At 38.1% G+C, this 25610-nt stretch overlaps 1 protein-coding gene across 1 annotated transcript in view; it reads right to left on the reverse strand.

The window, feature by feature from the left end:
* Positions 1-2946: 2946 nt before the first annotated feature.
* Positions 2947-25610, reverse strand: part of slc24a4b (solute carrier family 24 member 4b) — a 37798-nt gene continuing 15134 nt past the window's right edge. The window contains exons 3-17 of the mRNA XM_027166381.2: positions 17231-17307; positions 15023-15097; positions 14711-14795; positions 14290-14393; positions 13156-13230; positions 12919-12944; positions 12757-12810; positions 11116-11207; positions 9599-9768; positions 8932-9073; positions 6782-6948; positions 6574-6688; positions 5188-5300; positions 4482-4547; positions 2947-3475 (exon numbers count right to left, since the gene is read on the reverse strand). Coding sequence (XP_027022182.1) covers positions 3323-3475; positions 4482-4547; positions 5188-5300; positions 6574-6688; positions 6782-6948; positions 8932-9073; positions 9599-9768; positions 11116-11207; positions 12757-12810; positions 12919-12944; positions 13156-13230; positions 14290-14393; positions 14711-14795; positions 15023-15097; positions 17231-17307 — 1514 coding nt within the window. The 3' untranslated portion in view covers positions 2947-3322. The remainder of the gene's footprint in view (positions 3476-4481; positions 4548-5187; positions 5301-6573; positions 6689-6781; positions 6949-8931; positions 9074-9598; positions 9769-11115; positions 11208-12756; positions 12811-12918; positions 12945-13155; positions 13231-14289; positions 14394-14710; positions 14796-15022; positions 15098-17230; positions 17308-25610) is intronic.

Genomic DNA, 25610 nt, shown 5'->3' on the forward strand with positions numbered 1-25610 from the left:
TAGCCTGTTGTTGCATACCTGGATAGTTGAACCTCATTGGCTCTTGGATTTTATGATGTAATAACTTTGGCCTGTTACATAGCAAAACATGCTTTTCAACTTATCTAAAATAAATTAAAAGTAATATAATAATCAGAGGTTCATATTAATGCACTCTGTTATATGCTGTCATTTCTATGCTTAACCAGACCCTTTGTAAATGCTAAGCGTTATAGATTTTTGGACGTGTGTAATTCTTGATATTTTGATAATTATTGGAAGAAGTCACTGATGTCTGTGTTTTTAACCGTCAGAGGTGAATCTTTCCACTTTGTAGTGTCTTTTTTTCCTCTTCCTAACTTGGAAAAAATCAAGACAGGCAGCTGAGGGAACTTAAGTGATAAAAGTATCTAACATTCTGTGGATGCTCCTTCACAGTAAACTATGAACTTACTTCTGAGGTATAAGAGGAATAAAACACCTCAAGGTGTGTTGTTATTGGTAAATAATCGTTTGCTTAATTTCCTTTAGCGTTATTCTGTACTATTATTTTATACCTCTACTACAAACTCAGATAAAGTCCTCTGAAAGAATCGTTCAACAAACAAACAAACAAACAAACAAACAAATAAATAAAACATTACTTGCAGCCTAAAAAAAACAGTTCAGGACAGACTCTGAATGTGTTAAGATCCCCCCCCCCCCCTTTAACTATTACCCTACATCAGCAAGACCAAAAAAACCCTTAATGGTTGGGTGAAATCAGAAATCAGGTTCAAATCCAAGTAGGATACTGATAGAAGAGCTGATTAAAGCTTTGGCCCTCAGGAGGAACCATTTGCTCTGTCTGAAATGAAGGAAAAAGTCTTTCTACTGAGCAATCATTCGAGAGAAAGAGAGCGGTCCAGTATCCCATAATGCATTGCATGTTGGACAGGAGAGACTCTCCTCAGGTCTTGCTTCGGGGGCATCACAAGTTAAGACATTTAAAACCACACGTTCCAACATTCAAACATCAGAATTTAATCTGAACAACTTCCCTTAACCCTATAAGGGTTGATATGACAAATGTACAGGACTCATTTCCACTTTTTTTTTTTAATGTTATTGCTTTACAGTAAAATGCATAATGGATACATCCATTATAACAAGACAATACATTCATCAAAGTTAAACATTGTTAATGGTATCTAAGTTAACATTATATATATTCATTTATTTTTAATGATCTTTTCTTATTAAGAGACACAAATCCCACATCAGGTTGAGCTCACAGTGCATAGGGTCACGTTCGTTCGCAATAACCAACCCCCCCCTTATGTTCCATAGATCTTATATACACACATCATATGCAGGTCATATGAGTCGTACGAATTGTGTTCTTATTAAATCTTTAATATGCACAACACATTGTAGTTTTTCAAAAAAAAAAAAAAAAGTATTAAGTACGCGTTTATGAATTGAGTCAGTACATTGAACGTGTGTGCATTTGTGTAACAGTACAAGAGAACATCAAAAGTACATGAGACATACAGAGACTCTTACAGGTCCAACCCCACCAAAAATCTGATACATTTTCATTTTCTGTCACCTCAAACAAACTTAACTCTTTGCTCTCAAACATACTTTTTAAAGAAGCAATTTTCTTTCAAAAACAAACAAAAAGGTCCAATACAACTGACAATGCAGCAGCATCATCATCAGTATCTGTAAAGTGTACAAAATGGCACTAGAGATTTTTTTCCCCTGTCCATAAAATCAAACTCCAAACAAGCTGCCATTCAAATAAATGGAAATTAAAATGGCCAGTGTGCTGATAGTCAGTCCTTATAAAGGAAGAGTCGATGTATGAGGAGTGCGTGAGGACATTTCCTCCCAGGCATGATTAGCAGCTTCAAAAAGACTTGCAGTCTCCTCATGTCCCATGACAACAGATTCAAGTCATTCACAAATGGAAAAAGATGGGAACTGTATCGCTGCTTGCATAGTGCCCACCATCTCTGCCCCCCCCAACCCACCCACCCCCAAACGCACACATCCTTAACATTCTTCTAAACAGCTAATGAATCGGGCGTCCTGATGAAAATCGGTTCGTGTTTGTCCTTCATGCTAAGACGTGAAAGTGATGCTCATGTTGAGATTGCATATTGTAGCGGCAAACCTCACAAAAATTAGACATGCTTTTCAGGAGCAGTGTTTGTTTTGTAATGCTGTGGGTTTTTTTCAATTGGGGGGGCAGTTTTTATACACTGCTGCTGGTTTGAGTTCCCATCATGCACTGCACATTAGGATGGGATGTGCTTTCGGCAGCTGTGCTCAAAGAGTCAAGGCCAGGGATCTCAACTCCCGTAATCTCTCTACAATGTTTTTACACTCACACTAAAGGGAGTATGGTACACTGATGAGAGAGGATTGTTTGGGTGTTGGTTTTAAAGTGCAAGTATCTACATGGAAATTATTTGATCAACCACCACTAATCGGCTAGGAGAGAACATCAGGGTCAGGATCCAACCTACGATCCTCCACATCCTGCTCAAAACACCACATTTACTCACATCAATTATATACAGCTTTCCCTAGAACATTCCAGAAATTTCTTCGGACAGCGAAAATGAAATGACGTTCCATGAGATGAGCCTTTTTATTAAGAAAGTACTCCCAGATTCCTGCAGTTCTCTCTCTCGGTCATTCTGAATTCTTATTCTAAAAAAACAAAAACAAAACTGTTTGGAAGTAAATGATTTTCACAAAGCACTGCAAAATAGAAAAAACATGCACATTTGTTAGCGTAAAAATCCAACGAGTGAGTAAATTAAATACTGTCAATAAATAGAAATAAATAAAATGAAAAAAAATCAATGTGGATTAAAATTAAATAAATAAAGTGAGGTGTTTATGTAGGGCAAAGCCAACAGAATCCATATTTGAAAAATCCACTCCGCAACATAGAAGTGGTCTTTTCTTTTTCCCCCCAAGAATAAATCAGCTGCCAACAAGAAGATCCTTGTTTTGGATCATGGAGAGAACTTGGTTTTTCATGACTGAGGGCTTGTGTTATTGTTTTATTGACCTGCTATGGTGAGACAAGCTCCTGGTCACCAGATAAACATCAAACACTTTGTGGACTGCTGTCAGTGAAAGAATATCTAGAATTGAACGCAAGATAAAGAACGACATCTCGGTCCACTTTGAGGTAATGGTGGTTTTGATACTGCAGTGGAAGACCAGCGGCTAGTAAAGAACAGACAGAGAGAGAGAATTTGGGTAAGGGTTGAGAGAAAAAAATCTAGAGGGACTGGATGGAGGTGAACATTAGCAGGATGTGGAGGAGACGGAGTGGATTTTAATGGTCCTCCTGACACATAGGCAGGTTGACGAAGGTGAACACGTTGTACTCGATCATGATGGAGAAGCAGAGGAAGATGGCGTACAGGACCAGCACGTACGCACCCAGCTTAAAGTCCAGCTTCCACTTGTTGATATGGATTCCCAGGACCTAAACACACAGTCACATGAAGACAGAAGGTTTACAAAAGCTCTACACTCTTAAATAATATGGACCTAGTATAATTTCACATTTTTTTTTAACGTCTCAAGAAGCACCGAGTTGGAAAAGGCTTTTGTTGTTGCTGTTGTAGTTGTTGTTGCTGTTGTAGCTGAGGACCAATCATGTCATGTCATGTCATGTATAAAACATTTCTGGACATGTTGTTAAAAAAAAGAAATCCATAATATGGTGAAGAAATTAGCATTTTTTTCCTCATTTAAATGTACCTGAAGTGTCAAATATTTAGAATACAATTTAGTTCTTATCACCAATAATCAGTGGCTCCCTCATCAACTTCTATTTTTGCTGGTCATGTTAGAATCCAGAAGAAGAAATATCCTAAAGACTTTCCAGAGCTGGAAAACCCACTGGCCATTAAACAAGCCCTTGCACTAGAGGGTGCATTGCTCCTTAACAAAATGCTAATAAAAGCTTCAACTTTTATCCAGTTTTTATAAGTCTGTGCAAATTGTCATTCAAGTACAAGCAAATTTTAGCAGTCTAAGCTTTAACCTCATCAGTTACAACCAGTCAATCAAGCATGGTGATTAGAATATTAGGTCACACCCATAAAGTTATCAAATCCATATCTTATCTGTTTGCTCAAGCATTCAGGAAACTTTGAATAAATAAATAAAAAAAGTTAATATAAGTATAATACAAGACTCATGTTTGCACTACAAATAATATTCCCTGGGGTGTTAATATAAAAGCAGCTATACACCAGTTTGAAGAGTCATTTCTAAGTGTCCATACACCAAGAGATTGATTGCACTTGACAACTGCAGCAGTGTCTTACGAGAGTTAATAAAGTTTGCTGTTTACATGTTCAAGATAACTTCAAGCTTCAATAGAGCATCTTTTCAGCCACGTCAGCAAAATCAAGTGTGTATCTGGTTTAGTGTGCATTTGTGTGTGCGCGTGTGTGTGTGCGTGTGTGTGTAGAATCACCCACAGTGAGAGCAACGGAGCCAAGCAGCAGCACGACAGAGTACACTAACCCTCGACTGTTTATCATCACCTGAACGAGAGAGCAGAAAAGACAAGGTTAAAACACTTCCCTAACAGGAACCGCAGCAACATTTCTGATGTGGGTGCAAACACTGTTTATGCACACAGCTCAGTTTCTTTTATTTTTTTTTTTTATTACTTATTTGCAGCCAAGTCTCTCTCTCACACACACACACAGACCTAGGGGAATTGATCTTAGATAAATACAGTAGCCTAACTCAGGAACAAACCTAATTTGACTGTAGTTAATTGTGTTCAAACTCTGAAATTGGGGAAAAATAGAAACAAATCAGTAAAACCATGGGCTGCTGGTGGTGTGCAGACTTACAACCTTAGAAATATTTGAGAAATAAAATGAAATCAGAGATAAAAATAAAGTGATGTTAGTCATGTCCCATTTCCTTCACATATTTCCAATCCTGAGAACAGGCAGAGCTCAGGGTTGTTTATATTGATCACTGAGATGAATATACTGAGGTCCTTTAAATAAATGTGACGAGACATCCTAACTCAGTGGGACAGAACATTGCTAAGCACTGAGCATAAAGCACCTACAAAACATTATATTCCAATACCAGCCTAAAAACGCCGCACCACAAGAGTTAATGATCCAAGACCAGTTTAAGCGATCACAAAGTGGATGATTTTACCACTGAGCCGTAGTTGATGGCCATCGTCTGCAGAGCCCACGGCAATCCAAGTCCCACCAGGATGTCAAACACGTTACTGCCGATGCTGTTAGACACAGCCATGTCACCCAGACCTGCAGCGTGTACGTGCACACACACACACACACACACACACACACAGTGCTGCTATACAAAACCTATCATAGACACCGTGCTTAAATTAAAAAAAATTGTGAATAAATCTACATGATGTATATATATATATATTTTTAAAGAAACTTTTTAATCGACCGTGGTTAATGTGAACTGGAATGATTTTTGATTCAGACATTTCCACACATGAGCAGCAAGAAGAGATGCTGACTGGACACGGTAACAAGAGGCACAACAAAATCTAGCAAAGCAAATCTAGCCCTGTATACTTTTCCATGTTATTAGCCAACATGAGCTTTGTTAACATGATACAGTATATGCTCATGTGACAGGAATTCTAAGAGAATTTAAGCTTTATCCAGGAAGTCACAAATCTAACATTAGCCAGCCAGCTATTAGGTAACTAGACAGAGTTCAAAAAAGCTTTATTTTAAATAATGTTTAATAATACTAATAATCTCCTCTGCTAGCACTATATAGCTAGCATGATCTAACAAGATGGAATTCATAAGGAGTTTTTTTTTAAATCATGTTAAATAATGCTAATCTCTTCTGCCCACACTATATGGTTAATATGAGCTGACTAGATAGAGTTCAAGAGGTTTCTTTTTAAAAGTCAGGTTTAATAATGCTAATTTCCTCCGTTAACACTACTTATAGGTAATTGTTATAATTAAACAAAATTCTGCATTTTATTATTTTTTTAGTTACATTTAATAAATGCTAATAGTCTCCACTGCCAGTATTATTTTGGTTAACATTAGCTAACCAAATGCTCTGGCTACACAAAGACTGTAAATATGACAAGGAAGAAGTTCACACATTTATGAATTTTCACTGTTAATTCTTGCCAGGTATCTAAAATGAACAAAACTGACAAAATCTCAGATGATTTTTAAATCATACAGATTCAGAATGTTCAGAGCAAGCTAGCTAACATGAGCTAATCTGACAGGATTTGCAAGACTTACTCTTGAGCTTAATCTGGTTTGAATAGCCTGTCTGAGTTCACATACAGGCTAATCTGTTTAATAATAGGCTTAGATTATATAGAGTACCACCATTCAAGTTCCTGTGAATGACTTTTATACTACAGAAATTCTACTGTATTAGAACAATCGCATTCATTCAAACCGATAATTGGCCCTGCAGTCAGCACTACTGTCAGAGCTCCAGGAACTTTTTCACAAGTTGGCAGTGATGAAAAAAACTTCCCTAAAACACACTCAACATGTATGAATAGCAGAGACAAACCTTGGCGAGCAACAATCAGGCTGGCAATGCAATCTGGGACGCTAGTGCCGGCTGCCAGGAACGTGATGCCCATAATAACGTCAGGAATACCGAGCGTGTACCCGATGATGGTCACCTAAAACAGTGTGCAAGCTAGGACTTCGACAAACCAAGCAACGATGATGATGAAAGCTGAGCGAAACAGAATAGGCTGCTATTCCACACTTACCATCCACACCATAAAGTAGGAGAAGACCGCAATCCAGACCGTCGAAAGGATGAAGGACAGCATGAAGTATTTCTCCCAGCGAGGTCTGGAGCAGTTTGGGATGGTGAAGAAGAGCAGGAGCAGCAGAGGCCATGAGACCAGCCATTTGGTCTTGTTCATACAGCCCTCTACATATACACACACAAAATAAACCCACAAACCTTAATAGCAGATCTTACAAGAACAACGATGCGATGAAGGACTAAGAGCCAACACTGTTGCTTCTAACAGACCTGTAATATGGGACGTTTAGGAGGACTTTCACTTAAATATTACAACAGAGCACAACTTCACAGTCTATCTGCTAGTTCAAACTGGTGCAGCTGTCAAAAAATTTGCCATGATTTTAAAGGGCCATGATTTCAAATCTTAACAATGCCATAGTGATTGAAAAACTCACTCAAACCTACTCACAACTTTACTTCAAATGGCTTCCAAATCACTCAGTTAAGTGAAGTTCTATCAGCTTACACTGTCTTTGACATACAGAACCATTGATGAGGTTTTCCTTGAAAACATAAACAATGCTTTATACTTGTCTTCTTTATATATATATATATATATATTGTCCAGTACAATGGGGGTGAGGCCATTTAGAGATTTAAAAACAAATAAAAGAACTTTAAATTGGACAGGCAAACCAGTGTACTGAAGCCAGAATCGGCGTAATGGTCACGTGTCCGTGCTGTAGTTAAAAGGCACGCAGCTGCAATTTGATCCAGCTGGAGGTGAGACAAGGAAGACTGGCCAATTGTATTTCTATACAATTTATATATATTTTATATAATTTTTAATTAAAACAAAATTAATTTGAATACAGTGGCTTCCATCTCAATCACTTAAAACCTCATTTAGCAAATCCCTAATTCACTTTTTAATAAAATTTAAAATTTCATGCATGAGCATGTTGTGTTTAGATGAACTCAGATTTGAATTCAACATTTTTTCCCCACACAGAACACCAGAGAGAGAGCAGAAGGTGTGACACTCCATACTTTTGTCTTCTTTTCCACAATAATAGATTCCTTTGTCTGTGATGAAGCAGGAATGATTGATACAGTAGCTTTCCCTAGATTCATGTTCGTTTTTCTTGAATTCAAGTGAATATCGGTTTCTCGAGCAGATCTTTATAATCCAGAATGTGTGCTCATGTTTGCCACTCAATGTTGACCTCAATAAGTTTCTGCCTAAAGCATAAAACTAAAAGGAAGCTCAAAAAGCTTTAACTCTGTGTTGGATGTGAACTGAAGACATTTCCACAGTACAGTGAACACTGCACAGTGACTTGAAAGAAATGATCTGATTAAGTTAAATCATTGTGTCACTGAAAACTGGTGAAGATTTAAATAGAAAAAAAACTTTGCTGTGTGCTTTAAACTGAATCTTCCATTAATCCCTAATTTTATGCTTACTGTATCATATAATCAGCTATACCAGATGTCAAGATGCAGAAAAGGTGCAGCATCGGTAGTAATGGAAGCAATTCCACATACAGCTGTTTGTAAGTAATCGTGTCTAACTAATTTGCATTCTGATAAACAGACCTGCCTCATCCATCATCTTTTCTGGCTGGACTTCTCATCACCTCAAAATCACAAGACAAACATCCTAAAGATCATCATGAGATTACTGTGGATGGTACCACAGAGAAACTATAACGATAGCTGTGGATATTCTTCCTTTGATAGCCTTGAGACTGAAATTGCTTAGGACAGTTTGCACTAAATTCTCCATCAATGGAGTAATGAAATTTAATTTCATTTGGAAACAATAGACTTGGATTTAAAAGTTCAAGGTTTCATCATCTCAGAGTTTATCCTGCTTCTGTCACCTCTGGCTTTCTGATGAAGGATAAACTGAGGTTGTTTAATGAGGTTTTAATTGTTTACTAAATGTACAACTCTGTTTTTATTTCCCCCAATTTGCAAAAGTGATCTTATTAATAAACTCAAGTCAAGTTCAAGAGCTGCACTGTTAAGGTACAGTATAAAGGGCCTTAATGAAGGGTGTTCTGATGGCTAATTATCAACCATAAGTGTGATTTTTTTTTCTCCAGTTTCAGAGAGTTACTCAAACATCAGACCCTTTCCTTTGCTCTGTATTTTTCTTACTTGGTATAGAGAACGGTGAGGTCAGGTCTCCATCGTCCTCCTCGCTCAGCTTGTCCTCGGGCACGTTCCCATTCTCGATGTCGCTCTTTCCATCCACCACCGCCACCTCAATGCCATTGGCTCCCTGCACCAATTTCTGCCTCTGCCACGAGGAAGCGAGAGGAGGAAGGGAAAGAAAAAATATATATATATACACACACTATTTTAAGTGTACTATTTTAGCACATTATTATGCTAATGATTTAGAACATTTGATTTAAGGTTATAACATAAGATATGGTAACAGTCCAAGTCTACCTTTATTATCTGATTCACATGTATAAGGACTGTATGAATTTTACTGCTTAATATCTCAAACTATCATGCAGCCACTTTTCCATATTCAAAGACAAAAAGGTTCTCAAAAATGATTTAAAGATATCATTCCATCTAAAACAAATAATCCTATAATCCTATAATATTATTTATTAATTATACATTAAATGATGATCAGAAAATGATGTTTCCATCCTGAGATTTTAACGCAGTGATGATGTAATATGAATAACAGGGTGTACTACTGCTAAAGTTCACACCAGTTCATAGCTGGACAACATTACAGGCTCATTAATATATTAATCATAACATGGTTTTTAAAGGGTCTCTACACGTGTCATGTGATGTGCACCTCTGTAATAATGAGACGGCTAGCCATGCGCAGGCGAGTTTTGGGTCCGAAGTGGTTGGTGACCATGATACGAAGCCCAGCCTCGGGAAAACGATAATTCGGGGGACTGGCATTGATGATCTCGTCTACCATGATCACTGAGCCTCGATTGTAGGTCTTACTAGGTTTGACTACAGGGTTATAGCATACACATTATACTACAATCAGGAATATACTCGATTAATAATTCAGAGCTATTAGATATAAGAGGAGGAGGAGAAAGAAGAAGAAGACAAACAGTGTTTATGTTTAAACGAACAGCTGTTAATTAGCAGCATATGCATCATTGCACTAAATTTTACAGCATTTCACTACAATTAAAAAAAAGAAGAGCTCTGTTACGTACACTTACACACCAACGCAACATATCAGTTTATCCTCAAATTCCTTCTAATGTTCAGCATTTATTCAAAGGTACAAAGTGGTTTGTTGAAACACACAGAATCAGAGATAATAAATCCATAAAAAGACATGAAACAGCCAAGAAGAAGCAGAGAGGGTTTAGTATGGCTAAACAGACAGGCTATTGAACTCGAATAAAGCAGAAATTAGCTTAAAAGAGTCTGTCTCAGAATTCAGGAAGGAAAAAGAGAGCACACAAGGGATTACCTTTTCATCAGACTGCGGCAAAAAGCATGGATGCACACACAAATATCCACACAGAGAGATACAGAGATATACACACACGCACAGAGATACACACACACACAGATACAGAGATATACACACACAGACAGATATATACTTAAACACATTCGTGCACATGCAGACACACACACGATGATGTCCCTGCTGAAAACATCAAAAGCATGTTTATTGATTAGATATTAAGAAAGTAAAGTGCATTAAAGTTCTGTTTTACTACAAAGTACCAACAAAATAGTGCAGATTATCTTTATTTTTGTCTAAATCACTTTTTTTTAATCAAAAAAAATAATTTTACTTGAAAGGAATGCTGTTCACAACATGTATAACAATTAATAAGTAATCCAGTAAGGAACTAATCTCAAAATAATAATAATAAAAAATGTCTTATTATTATTATTACCAGATTATATAATTAATTAAAATTTTACTTCATAAACAGTGTTTGATACTGGTAAGGTTTTTATGAATAATAATAATAATAATAATAATAATAATAATAATAATAATAATAAATTATTATTATAATTACTAAATGTACAGGTATTGTGTTTTTATTAGTTCTCTTAATTCTTATTCATTCATCATTCTCTCTTTCTCTCTCTGCTAAAAAGAATTAGTTGAATTCGTATTAATTTTCCAATACAGATCAATTCATAAATCCTTCAGAAATCATTCTTCAGATCTCTTTAACCTTATATACTATAGAACTAAATGATGGACTTAAATGTCATTTAAATAGAGAGTGATGATCAGCCTGTCTGTTTAACCTTTACCTGAACACAGCAAAGGAAACGAAGGGTCTTCGGAGACAGAAGCACAACAATCATTACCGTCCTCTAGCTCGTGTCCGCTTGTTGCGTTTCCGTTAGCAACATTCTTCTTCCCTTTTCCAGTGAAAAAAGTCTGCATGGTGGAGTTAAATCTAAGACAGAAAACAAACAGAGATGCACAAAAGAGACATCAAGTGTTAGGGGAAGAAAAAAAACATGCGCACTAAGTTATGGAATTATTTTTTAATATTTGTAGAGTACACAATTCATCACTGCCAACACAGAGTGATGATGGTGAGTAATTTCTCCACTGGTCTGCACTGTGCTTCATTCACACTGATTAAAAATGATAAAGAACTTTGTCAGATGTCGAGCTTTCTTGATGCCTTGGCTAATTTTCTACCTCGATGGACAGCAAATAGAAAAAAAATCATTTTAAATGAAAATTCAAATGATGTAAACTCCCTTAAGCCTGTTTCATTATCGGATCAGAAATATAAGAATGATAAGCCAAATTTCTCCTCAACAACAAAATATCGTCTCAGAAACAGAGCCAAAATGATATACAGTCATTTGGAGCTACGACATTACTGTGTCGGAGATGTTTACATTTACAAAATTTATAATGATCGAGATGTTAGAACGTCTCTAATACGATCGATCGGTCACGAAGGTAATCCCTGCATGATATAGCCTGAAATCTCTTAACGTGAGAGACAACGTGAAGGCTTACAACAGACCAGATTTTAAAAGCGCTCCTTTTTTTTTTATTAGACAACCAATCACAGTCTTCAAAAGAATGTGGCATGCCTAGTAACAGGGTTTAGCCCCGCCTCCTCTCTAAGATAAAAGTATTGTCCTTGCTCAGAGATGCTCCGAGTTCGGTCCTGAATCACTCTTAACATAAGATTCCTAGTTAGAAATGTTTAAACTATATTAGGAGCTGTCTGAGATCATTCTTTATGAATACGGGACCTGGATTGGCAAAATTGCAAGCACAGGATTCTTTAAATTACTTCCAATGACGACATGTATTTAATTAAGGTGCGTCAAGTGTAGTGTGTCATAGAAAGTAATCAAAGAGGCTTTGGCTTTAGCACACTGTGATATCACATGATGTTTTGCCCCAAATCTGCAGAAAATCTGTGTTCATGCTCCACTAAATATCAGGGAATTTGCTTGATTTTTCGTTCATTTCTGTGCTCACAAAGTCGCAAAATCCTGGAGGGCCTTATATATATATATATATATATATATATATATATATATATATATATATATATATATATATATATATATATTATATATATACACCCATCAGCTATTCCTTTAAAACCACTGACAGGGGACATGAACACCGAGCAAGTTATGGCTGGTCAAACTGTAAATCTGTATATATCGTTACAAAAATATTATATGTACACCATTACTGGAACATATTTAATCAGAAATCATAACTTAGATACTGTTTTATGGACTTTATTAACCATGTCTACCTACTAAACTTTAAACACAGCATGAACATCAAATGGAAAAAAGATGCATTTGTCTGGCTTCTGATGCGTCAGAGGAAGGATGGGAGCCTTCACTGTCCCTAGCTGGTATTTGTTATACGCTATGGGGCGAGTCAGCTGGTGGGAGAGCATAAGGGAACCAACCTGGGGAGAAAAATAATCCATAATATAAATCCCCTGTACTCACTTCATGATCAGAATGTATCCCATATACATGACCACCAACACCAAGCTTTCCCACCTGCAAAGAAGAAGACAGTGTGTAAAGACCCAATTCTGCTAATCACACCATCAACAATCACATGAAACAAAGCAGAAACAAAAGATGTGCAACACATCACACACTCACCATACGATCTTCTCATCATAGATAAACTAGAGCAGAAAAAGAGCAGAGTAAGATGACTAGAAATATTAGAGCACAAAAAGGAAGTCAAAGTGACATCATACAACGGTGTGTGTGTTCAAATGAGGTCTACAGATCATTTCAAACTCTTGACTTATCAAACTGATGAAATGCGTGCTTGTTTACTGAGATACTACTGAACACATGGAGTTCTGAATTTGTGTTTGCAGCAGAACTTACGACAATCAGTGCCACAACAGACAGGATGTAGTAGAGTGAGTCCCGAAACACAGCCCACCACGTCAACAGCACCACCTAACCACACACACACACGTTATTTCACATGATCATGAACAAAAACATGTATATAAATGCATAATTTAAAAAAAATGGATAAAAACAAAGCAGACCAGAAGAGAACAAGCCTAGACAACTGAATGGGAAAGAGATTCACTTCCTCTTAAATCCTTTCTCTCCAAACTTTACTCTAGGACACAATTCAGTTCAAACTGGCAGAAAGGCATGTCTAGTCTAGTCTGTCTAAAGAACTAAATTAAAGTTATTCTGACTTAAAATGACTGATTTTAACTTTGTTCTATGCGAGTACTAGTTCTGAAAAAGCTCTTCAGTGCCCCCTGCTGGTGGAATACTCAAGTCCTGTTTAAGAAAGCACGGGATCAAATCTTTGAGGGTCTGTATTTACCATAACGTTGTTACATAGCAATGTAGATTCAAGAAGCTGATTAATTAGTTGATGCTAATCTCTGCTAGCATGGCTATGAGATTGAGTTAGGGAGAAGCTGGTATATTGTACTGATTACAAAAAATACAAAGAAATTAACTAGACTAGAACAACCTTTTAACATTCACGTTTAAAATCACATGTGCAGCTAAAGGAGAAAACACTTTATACAGAATCATGCAAAACTGCAGAAATAAGGTTAACAGAAAATAGTAAACTAATACACAGGAACTTTCTCTCTCTTTCTCTGTCTGGACTTACAGTATGGCAGTCAGTAGAAAACCATTACTCTCACATGAAGATTGGACCAAGAAAACCCTTCCACAAAAACACATCCTTCCCTGCAGCAACATGCGTCAAACAAACCGTGAAGTTTCTTCTCACACAAGCCATTGCAGCAGTATTCCTGCACACCGTCCTGTGTCTGCTGTGTTTTAACTCCAGACATCACTCACTCTGCCTCAGGCTACAACCTCTGTTTTATCTGACTGGCTTTTTCCTGAGAAAGTGATCACCACGATCACAATAATGTCAGCGATTTCTGTTTGGTGTTCATGACAGACAGACAGACACACGCCAGACAGACACACACAAAAAAACACAGACACACAAACAGAAGAATGCACACATACGTGTCCAGCAAAAATCCCACACACTCCAATAATGCAGAGGATGTTGAAGACTGCCGAGCCAACGATGGTTCCTACTCCAACATCTCCGTGAGTGATGAACACACCTGCAAATGCATATTAGATCTAAAATGTGTTTTTAAATTAAGCTCTAAATCGCTATCATTTAACCAAGACACAGTTCCACTACGAGTAGCATTACTGCATTTGTCTTTGTACAGTTTCTGTTGCATTTTCATTGCTTGATGTTCACGTAAAGAACCGCAACTTTTTAGTTAAATTTAGGTCATAATGCATACTGCGTTGATATGCATTTATTCTATTGGATTTTTATCGTCTTTAAATTCCATATAGTGTACAAATACCAGTGGATATGAATTCCTTCCTCTCCAGTATTATAATACCAGTGTGTGTTTGTTCTTACCTATAACGGATGCAAAGAGTTCAGGCGCCGAGCTTCCTGCAGCCATGAAGGTGGCTCCTGCGACATCCTCACTAAGATCCAACTTCTGCGGAACACACCCAATAACCCACACACAGTTTACAACACACACGTACACAACAAATACAATTTACAAACTACACACAGAGCACAAGCTACAAACACTTCAAGACATGACCCACAATCACAAACGTACACACACACACACACACACACACACACACAATTTGCTTTATTAAGATGCAATGCATCCTGATTTCCAGTTGTTAGGGAGGCAAGGGCTTTAGCTCTTACCTCACATATCTTCTCCAGAGAGGTCACAAAGTAGTCGTCACACACAATGGCCAGTGCCAGGAACATATACAGCGCCTGAGAGGACACACATACTGCATTATATTCCACAACACACACATCTCTGCATCTATTATATATATACCCAATGTAGCAAATGAGAAAAATGTTACAGTACTTGTCAATTTATTTATTCAGGAAAATGAATAAATTCAGAAAAATGCTTTGTGGTAAAAGTATGTGAATTTCTCGTATTAGCAGTTAATTTGAAGGCCAAATAAGAGTAATCTGTTAATCATTGGGATGTCAATTTTGTGCTTATCGATGTGCATCATGTTAAGAGCAAAGGAGATTTCTGATGATGCTCAGAGAGATTTTAGTCATTTGATGCTATTTGCTCTAATGTGAAGCTATTCTTGTTACACTAATATATCTAACAAAAATAACTAATAAAAGGGAATTAAAATACACTTTAAGAATATCTGTATTGCATGCTACAATAGTTCTCCAAGATGGTAAACATTACAAGATTCAGTCTATAGTTTATTCCTTGAACAGACATTTTCAGGCAGCCTCCATGTATTTTTGTGTATGTTTTGGGATATCACTTACTGTAGGTTTAAAACTCTGGCCTAATCATTTAATATAAATATAACAAATACATCATGAAAGACTTTTATTTTCTATTCATTTTTCATGTTGTATCCAACCCTTCTGATTTGACCTGCGTACTTAGCATCAAGGATTTAGTCATTTCAGACATGGAGAGAAATGGGATCATTTATAAACACCTCACTAAAGTTAATGAACCTATATTTTTAAGGACTAGGTCTGGTTTGGAAAGATACAAGGCAGCTATAAACTAAACCTGGTCAATAAAATTGGCCTCTAACCATCACTGATTGAATCGTACGTAGCTCTGGTGGACGCAACTAATTTACTGAGAACTGAATCATCAATAAGTTCCTCAGTCCTGCAGCAAGAACACTGGCATGATGAATACATGATGCAGCTGCCTTCTTGTATTACTGCAGCAGCCGGAGCTGGACTAGATCAGCAATAGGGGGCGACACAGCACCGGAAAGCCGGTCAGAGTCACAGACGAGAAGAGTGTAAGCTGTAAAGCCATTACGCCATCCTATAGTGTGTTACATAACAAGGAGCAGACTTTAATTGCTGCGAACTGGCAAGTGAAGTTAAGCTGAGTGTTAGGATAGCGGCAGATTATCTGGTGCAGCAACAGTGCCTCGAAAAAGAGCTATCAGGATTTATTTGATTTCCTATATTGTTAATAATTTGTATATTTTAACTATGTTACTTCACTGCATATATTGTGTACACTCACCACCCAACTCACCACCCAACTCACCACCCAACTCATCGTTTTTGCAATTATTTTTGACAAAGTGCAAAAACGATGAGTAGAATAGAAAACTTTACACAATGTATGCAGTAAAAGTGACTTACTAGTTACTAGTTCCATAGATTTTGGGAGTGGGAGTGTAAGCGCAACTGTAACACTGCTTTTTTATATACATATATATACACACGTGTGTGTGTGCGTGTGTGTAAAAGAGGAGTGGGTACAAAAAACAAAACATGGATGAAAAAATGAGTGAAGAAGAGTCCTTATAAAAAGAAATGGATAAGAAAGAGACAGAGTTGGAAGTTTAAAAAAAATTGATTTGAAGAGACCATGGTGATGGAAATGAAGCGAGAGTGATAGAGGTAGAGTTGGAGAGATAGACAGAGGTGACGAGAGAGATGGAGCATAAAAGGGAAAGCATCGAAGGTGGAGATGAATGAGGAAGAGGAGAGGAGAGTGATTTGGGGAGATAGCTGTGGATGGAGGTGGTAGATGAAGATAAAGGATGAGATGGAGGGGGAGGTGGGGAGATCGATGTAGGGGTTGAGATGGAAAGAGGTGAAGAAGAAAAATGAAAAAGGTAGAGGTAGAAGTGGAGTGAAAGGCAGATTAAGGGAGAATGATGGTGGCAGATTGAGATAATTATATGCAGGGAGAGGGACGGCCATGAAAGTTGAAAGATTAAGGAAGAAAGATCGTGTTAAGAGTAGATGAGGAGAAATAAGCAGAAGTGAAGACAGTTACAGGGATGATGGTGGAGATAAGATGAGAGGGGAGGGGACAGAAGGGGGGTCCATTATCAGCAGAGTGAGAGAGAGCAAGAGAGTTGAAGCTTTTTTCCTCACCGCTATGATATGCAATAGCACTGCTCCACTTTTCCGCTCAGAATTCGTGAAAAAGTCATCAGGAAATTCATGTACGGCTGCAAGACACACACACAGTTTATAAAATGGATCATTTTGGTTCAATGTGCCAGTAACACCAAGAAAACCCCAACACTTCAGACATTGTTGAGTCCAGAGAATACCTTCATCTTTGCTGGTTCCATTCATTAGCAACCAAAGTTTACTGTTAACAGACTGCAATGCTGAGCTTCTGAGTAACAACAGAAGTGTTCACCCTAAAGAGCACAAGTCAGAGTCCTAATGATACCACAGCCATCCATGGAGTCTAACAGAGCAACAAAGCAAACCTGGCTGATCGTTCTGGGTGGGAAGGATGATATAGTCTCTGTCCTGTCAATCACAGAGACACAAGCAAATCATGGCCTTCTTGGAGCTTGTTTATGCACGAGAGGACGATTAGGGCTTTATTCCGAGTGATGCAGCAAGAGCAGCAGTTTGAAAAGATGGATAAAAAGACAAGTCAGCAATCACCTTCCACGGGTACTAGATGTTTGATTGAGGGGAACTGACTAGAGGGTAGGAAGTGGGGAAAATGGGGGGCAGTTTATTTTGAAAATGATTACAAATATATTTGTTAAATTTTTCATGTTTTTCTTCAGGGATGCACAATGACCTAAGTAACCCTTACTGGTGGTTCATTTTCAGTCTCCGTGAAGTTCGTGTTCTCCGTGTGCTTCATGGCTTCCGACAGCATGCAAAAGACAAGCATTGTTAGCCGATCTCCAACTTGTCTGTGGTGTGTGATTGTGTTTGACTGAGCACAGTACAGGGTGTCCCACACCTTTTGTCACAAGTCCCCTGGGATAGTTGTTTCAGACTCAGACCCTGTGTATTGTAAACGCTAGAGAAAATGGATAGACAGATGGATTTTTTCTTGCCATTTTATAAAAATAATAAGACCCTCAAGGTCATGCATTACAGTAACAAGGAGTCCAGTAAAAACAGGGTTAGGGTTAGAACCTGTACAGTAAACTCATACTGATCACGTGTTATGATTTATGCCACTAAATCATTAGAGATAAAAAGATAGGTGATCTGAATTAGTGCAACATTTTCAATTTTGCCAAATATGGCTAAACCACAGCATTCAAAAAAAGAAAATTTGCCTTTTTTACATCTCTTATTACTGATGTAATGTGTTTTTTTCTTTGTATGAGCAAGTCATGGCAGTAGAAATGGCATGGCCTAACACTTTTTTTTATTTAATAACAAATCATCTTTGCGATTCTGAATCATACTATTGGGTGAATCAGCTCTGAGTCACATGCATCTTTTACACATCAGGGTGTTAACTGTGGCCCCACACACACACACACACAAAGCAGGCAGCAATCTGCTCCTACTGTTCAGCATGACTGGGTATTGCAGCTCCTTCTGAAAGGTCAAACACAAACAAGTCCTCACACTCCTTTGTGACACGAATACAAAGTGCAGCTGTACCAATGAATATCACAGATTTTCTGCAGCTAGTTCCTAATGTTCCATGGATCTACCGGTTCCATGGATCCAGGGGGGTGGTAACGGAGCCAGGACCGAGACAATAACTCAATATTATGCCACAGCTTTCAGTTCATCATGGTTTCTGAACAAAAGCACTTCCTGTTATGTCATGTCATGGAAGCCTTTATTATCGCCACATATACATTACAGCACTGTGGGGTCGGAGTACAGTGGCAGCTGTAATACAGCACCACTGGAGCAAAGAGGGTTAAGGGTCTTACTCATGGGCCCCACAGTGGCAGCTTGGCAATGCTGGGGCTTGAACCCCGATCCTTCAATCAACAACCCAGAGCCTTAACCTCTTGTGCCACCACTGCCAGAACAACCAGAATAGGAGATTTTGACGACAGTGTTGATATTTCAGGTCCTTCTTGTTACTAAATTGTTTGCCAAAGATACCCTTGAAAGAACGGCAGAAAGCTATTGCAGAAAATTCCTTGAGCTTGACCTTGATTAATTACAATGATAATTCCATATCAATCCTACAGACATTCAATGTCTTGTTCTTGAGGTCATGCTAATGATTATCTCAGCAGGACACTAAATAGACAGATGGACAGACAGCAACAGAAGCAGTCATGGGTAGACGGATAGATAGAGGGACGGACAGATTGAAGGATAACCTGAAAATTCCTCAAAAGCCAGACAATTATAGCATATTATTAACAAGCCCAGAGATGAAGAAATAGAGATGGAGCTCATTATTCAAGAGTGGTGGGTGTTGCTGTGGTGGTTTTGGTGGTGAGAAGGGGGAGTAAAAAAATGGTGTATTGAGAAAATTAGCAAAATTAGTTTATTTAAATGTTATCACTGTTTTGTGGGGTGGTGGGGGGAAAGGGGTGGGGCAGTTGTATGGTGCCTTAGTAACTGTATCCAACTCCTCTATTGTTGGAGTTTTTGTCCCACATAAAGTCACCCTCATCATCTCATCAACATGTTCGTTTAATTAGGTCTTGTTTTAGTATTATTTCTGAACTCTCTCACGCTCTCTGCTCTAGTGATAATTTGTATTTATTTAAACTACAATCTCATCTTTTTACAAACATGTTTTCTCAGAGTTGAGGCACTAGAACATATTTAGATCCAAAATTGGAAGTTTTGAACTAAAAAGTAAAAAATTAATGTTAACTGTTAAAGACGGAGTTTGGCTTGGTTTTAGAAATCGAGACAGTGGACGCAATAAACTGCCTGTATAGGCTTTTGCAAACCTAGATTACAAAATGTGCTTTAAAGAAAAAAAAAAAAAAAAAGATCACTAAACTAAATCCCACAGTTATGACAAGATGATGGGAGCAGTAGGAGGGAACAACGTCACTGGCTTCTGCTCCAAGAATAGCCACGTATAGATTAATGTTTCCAGCAGGTCAAGGTGACCCTCTACACCATTCCAGCCAGCATCCCACCTCGCACTCATCATACACACCGATGCTGTGGTTTACTGCTGCTATCCCATGCATCAAATGTGTCAGAAAAAAGCTGGTAAAGTTACACACACTATACATCCTTCATCACTCATTCATCCTGCTTTTTAATCCCAGAAACAGTAGTAACGAGCTGGTTATACATCCTGGATGGGACATCCGTCTATCAGATATATTGCAATCCAGTAGAATCGGTTGCTCAGTTAGCCTCGTCAACCTCTGCTTAACATTTCATCTTATCCAATTTAATCTTAAAATCTTAAGGGTCATTTTGATTACTGTCATTAAAAAGGATACAAATGTTAAAGACAAAAGGACAGACGTTTAATAGAAATCTGCAGCTTTTACTCGCAGGCCATCACTTAACATTTAAATATTGCAGATTTGGCAGACTGCACATACACAGCAACTTTTAATTGAGGTGAGCTAATGAAGATTAACAGCCTCGCTGTGTGCCAACAGAGGCAATGTGACATGCCAGGATTTGCATTCAACCTTCTGAGCAGTAGCCCAAAGCCTTCCAGCTGAGCCACCACTGCTCCTGCAGGTTCTTAATCTTATCCTCTAACCAAGTTCATTCCCACATTTCCACTGACTCACTTTTCATGTCCATTGTCCTTCTGTTATCACAAAATCACTTATTGTACAGTGCTAACGTGGGGTATATTATGAGTTTACTAATTCTGTTATTGCTTTAGAGTACAAGGATATTGCTAAATGTACATTTGCCATCATAGATTTTATCAACAATAACAATTAACACTGGAATGATCTAAATATTTAACATGAACGGCAGCCAACATGTAGACTTCATGTCCAATACACTTCGAAATGAAAGGAATTCATGAATAAATAAACAAGAGCCAGACTGGAGAATGCACTTCCACTGACCCTCACCATCAGCACTTCCTTTTCCTTATGTGTAACATAATACATTACATGAATACTCCTCTAAATGTGCAACACGCCCCTTCTTTCTGACTTTCACTTGTCCTGGAAAGCGTCAGTGCGGTCTCACGCTCACACAAGAAATGCGAGTGGTAGACTGTTCCGTTAATACACTACACAGAGGAGCCCAGGGTTCATGGCAGTCATCTGAATCTCCCTCAACATATTCACATATTTACCCAAAATGCTTGTGACTCATCTGGTTTCCACAGCAAGATCACTTTATCACAGTGTAGAGCTGTAGCTCACGTTTGGTTCAGGCAGAAAATCATGATTCCACTCAACTATGTGACGTTCATGAAAATCGAGTCAATAAATTCTAAACACTTGATAATTAAATAAACCTGCAATTTCTGAAAATCAAATCAAAGCCACAATGGTATGGTGCAACCATTTACTTTGTGAACTATATTTACATTTCACCACTTATCCCTGCTATAAAGCATGATGGCGGTAGCATCATATTGCGAGTTACCTTTTGTCTCCAAGTTGCTTAGGTGACTAATGCTATTGCTCTTGCTCTTATGGTGGAAGGCTTACTCTGTGCCCCAGGCCAAATACTAGGCCCAATGTAAACTTGTACACTACTGTTCAACATTCACACTTCAGGTTTCACAGCAGATCAGTAGCCATTGTATAGTGCATCTCACAGTGATGAAATGCAGGTTTAAAACAACAACATTGAGATGAGCATAATAAACAGTACTTGCATCTAGAAATTATTAAGAAGCACATTGTGTTGTGATGAAAGCACTGTTAAAATGTTTCATTGTGGTGGGATCAGGAAATACTTACCCATTCAGTTGTACAGATAAAAATAAAAATCCCGATTTCTTTACGTACGATACACACATTCAGTGCAGACAGATATCAGACAGCAGCAAAAATTGTTCAGACACTTGTTCAGTCCTTTGTCGTTTCAAGACTGGACTATTGCAACTCACTGCTGGCAGGTCTACCTATGAACACAATTCGTCCTCTGCAAATGATAAAAAAATGGAGCTGCACGACTTGTTTTCAACATGACTAAGTTCTCACATACCAGCTCACTGCTGTGCTTCCTCCACTGGCTTCCAGTGGCTCCACACACTAGATTCAAAACACTACAAAGCCAAATCTGAACCAGTTGCCCCTTAACTCAAAGCTCTGATCACTCCAGCACTGTGCGACTGGTCCCAACATCTCTCAGGGTAAGAAGAAGGTATAGACTCTATTCTGTTCAGGCACCAAGGTGGTGGAATGAACTTCCCCTAGGGGTCCGAACCGCTGAGTCACTGGCTATCTTCAAACGGCGGGCGAAGACCTACGGCGGGCGAAGACACTTGAACTAGCGCTTTTTTCCTTGTTTGTTATGTGCATGTTAAAAAATATATTTTTAGGTTGATTGTATCCCAAGTCTGTGACCTAAAAGCACTTTTATACATCGCACATGATAAGCACGTCTGCCAAATGCCATAAAATGTACAGTAAATGTGAATACAGAAACCCTGGAGCCGACAAAGTTAAGGGCCTTACTCAAAATCCCATCATTGACAGCTTGACAGTGCTGGGACTTGAACCCTGATACTCCAATCAACAATACAGCCAACACTGCCCTCAATGATTTAAATAATTTTAATAGAGAAAAAATGTTTCTTTATATGTTATAAAAACTGTGCTACTTTTTCTCCAGCTAATCCCAACATTTACTTCACCAGCTCTCTCCTCTGTGCTTATAATGACGCAAGCTTCAAAAGAGACAAAAAAACTGTAGCATCTCCGTTTGCTGTTTCTCAAAATGTGCTTAAAACAAGGAATACCTTTATTCAAATGTAATCAATATAATACATTTGATTACCTAATAGTTCATGCAATGAATAGCTACTATAGCCAATATTCTGCCTAGAAACTACTAGGCTATTGGTGTGAATTGATAGAATGTGTTAAATAACTGAATAAAAATGCAGACTGCGATTATACGACCTGTCAGGGTCTCTCAAAAATGCTGATTCGGTCCGGGGAGAAATTGAGCTTGAAATGTCGAATCACAAAGCTTTTTTCTTTTAATATTGTTTTGATTTGTTCCCCTCAGGCTGTTCAGAGTTTGGTACATGTCGTCTTATTATTGATCTTGTTCCCACACCTTTGTCCTCGGTCTTCCTGTTTTTTTGTTGTATAAATGTTCTCTAACCAGCTCTGAGATCTTCCAGGAACAGATCCATTTATGTATAATGAAATCTTTTGACACTTGTGAAATTCATTTAACTAATTCTAGACATCTGAAGGGAATTCATTAATCAACTAAACAAAACCACAGAAAAACATTTAGAGTAGCCTATATGCAACTGAATTGCAAAAGTAATTATATTTTGCGTTTTGTTATGTCTTCAAAGACTAATTTAAGACAATAACAACAGTCCTATTTTCAAAAGTGCCCTGTATTGCTCTGATCGCTATCTAGTAAAAACAAATGCAGCCAAATAAAGATTGCACTAGCTAACTCGCTCTCTGGATCGCTTGGAACCTCAGGCCTGAATACATATTTTATCAAGTGAACTAAAGGAGCCAATGTGTATGTCCATGTCTAGACAGAAAAGTCTACACATTACATAGTGATTTCACAGTGATTTTCTCAGTCAGTCTGAAGCACAGACATTTCCACCTCTTGCAGTGAGACTACAGGGAGCGCATGATATAAATCAGTTAAATTACAAAATCCTTCTGCTCTAATTTTCAATGGAAAAATTCTGCATTTTTTTTTAGTTCTCTTAATCTTCCTGCATTCCTACATGATCCTAAGATGGATTTAGATCAATTAGATGCAGGTGCACCATTGTTTTCAACCTGTCTAAGTTCTCACTCACCAGCACCACCACCCCCACCACCCCATTCCCCCCGGCTACCTTTTACCTCAAAGCCCTCATCACTCCTTGCACTGCACTTCACACCCTCAGATCTACCAGTACTGCTCGACTGGTCCCACCATCTCTCCAGCAATGAGATAAGTATATAACAAAACTCTTTCTTGTTCCTGTAAACTTCCCCTTGAGGTCCAGACAGCTGAGTCACTGACTCAATCTTTTTACCTTAAATCCAAATTTGCGAGGCTGTTGAAAAGTTATTTATTAATATCAGAATCAGAAAGCTTTATTGGAATTTGTTTTAGGGTCACATGCTTTCAGCACACAGACAACACCACACAGACAATACAAATAAAGTACACATACGTAAATACATTAAAAAAAAAAAAAATGTAAAAATGAAATGATGTAAAATAAATTTAAAAATTAATAAAATGTATGTACAGTTGTGCTATACTGTAGATTGCTTCCTTAAAAACAAATAAGGAACAAGTAAGGTGTTTGGTATTCTTAAAGTACTACTACCACCATCACGCAGTACACAGTAAAACGAGACAATGTTTCTCCAGGACTATGGTGTTAAATAGAACAAACACAGAGCTAATGACTTAAGTAAGTTAGTCTTAGCCACATTATGTGCATCTGTGCAACCTGGTGCAAACAATGCAAGACAAAAACAATACATTACACAAAAATCAATACACAAAAGCAGCCCCGACCAGTGTACAGTACATAGTGTATGTTCTATAGTACATGCGCAGAAATACTGGAATGAACACTTAATATTGTAGCAGCGGTTATACGAGGTATTGTAATGTATTGTGCAAAACAGCAATTGACTGAAATGTGCAAGACAACATGTGCAACGAGCAAAAAAAAGCATGTAAACAATTTGATATGGGTGGTTATGTGCACATGGATGTATATTGGAAGTGTGTGTATTTGGTGTAAATCAGTGCAATCCATACAGTCAAGCGTGCGTTTGTGTGTATTGTGCTCGGTACAGCTAAACGTATCGTATGAAAATTCCTGAAAGCAGTAAACATCACACTGTTCTAATCACAGTATTACACAGCACATGAATTACAAAGGATAAGGAATCACAGGCATTAAACTGGAGATCACACACAGGCTACAGCAGCCAAGACCTTCAGATTAAATCAAAGCAATCTAATTGTCTCCTTAAGTCCCAGATGGCTCAGTGATTCACAGCCATTCTGGAAAAACTACACAAGTCGTAAAGTGTTTACACTTTCAGAAATGGCAAAATGGCCGTCCTCTATACAAACTCTACGATCCCAGATATCAATCCCAAGAGTCTTTACCCACATCACATTAAACAGACGAGTGATGAGTGCAAGCGAGTTTTTCATATTAATCCTGGGGAGTTGCTTGAGATCCAGCTTTGAGGTTTACTAATGCAAGAAATCATTCATGTCTCCTTCATCCACTTGGTCCTTCAAATCATCTGTGTCACCTTCCTGTCTTCTGCTTCCACATCCACACTGAATGCAAAGCATGTGCAGCCTCCCCAGCCAATACTGCAGAGAGCATGATTCAGTGAACAGGTGCCAAAATGCAAATCTGTGCTTAAAATAGATCCCCGTGCTA

This window comes from Tachysurus fulvidraco, chromosome 16, assembly GCF_022655615.1.
Source record: "Tachysurus fulvidraco isolate hzauxx_2018 chromosome 16, HZAU_PFXX_2.0, whole genome shotgun sequence".
Classification (NCBI taxonomy): Eukaryota; Metazoa; Chordata; class Actinopteri; order Siluriformes; family Bagridae; genus Tachysurus; species Tachysurus fulvidraco.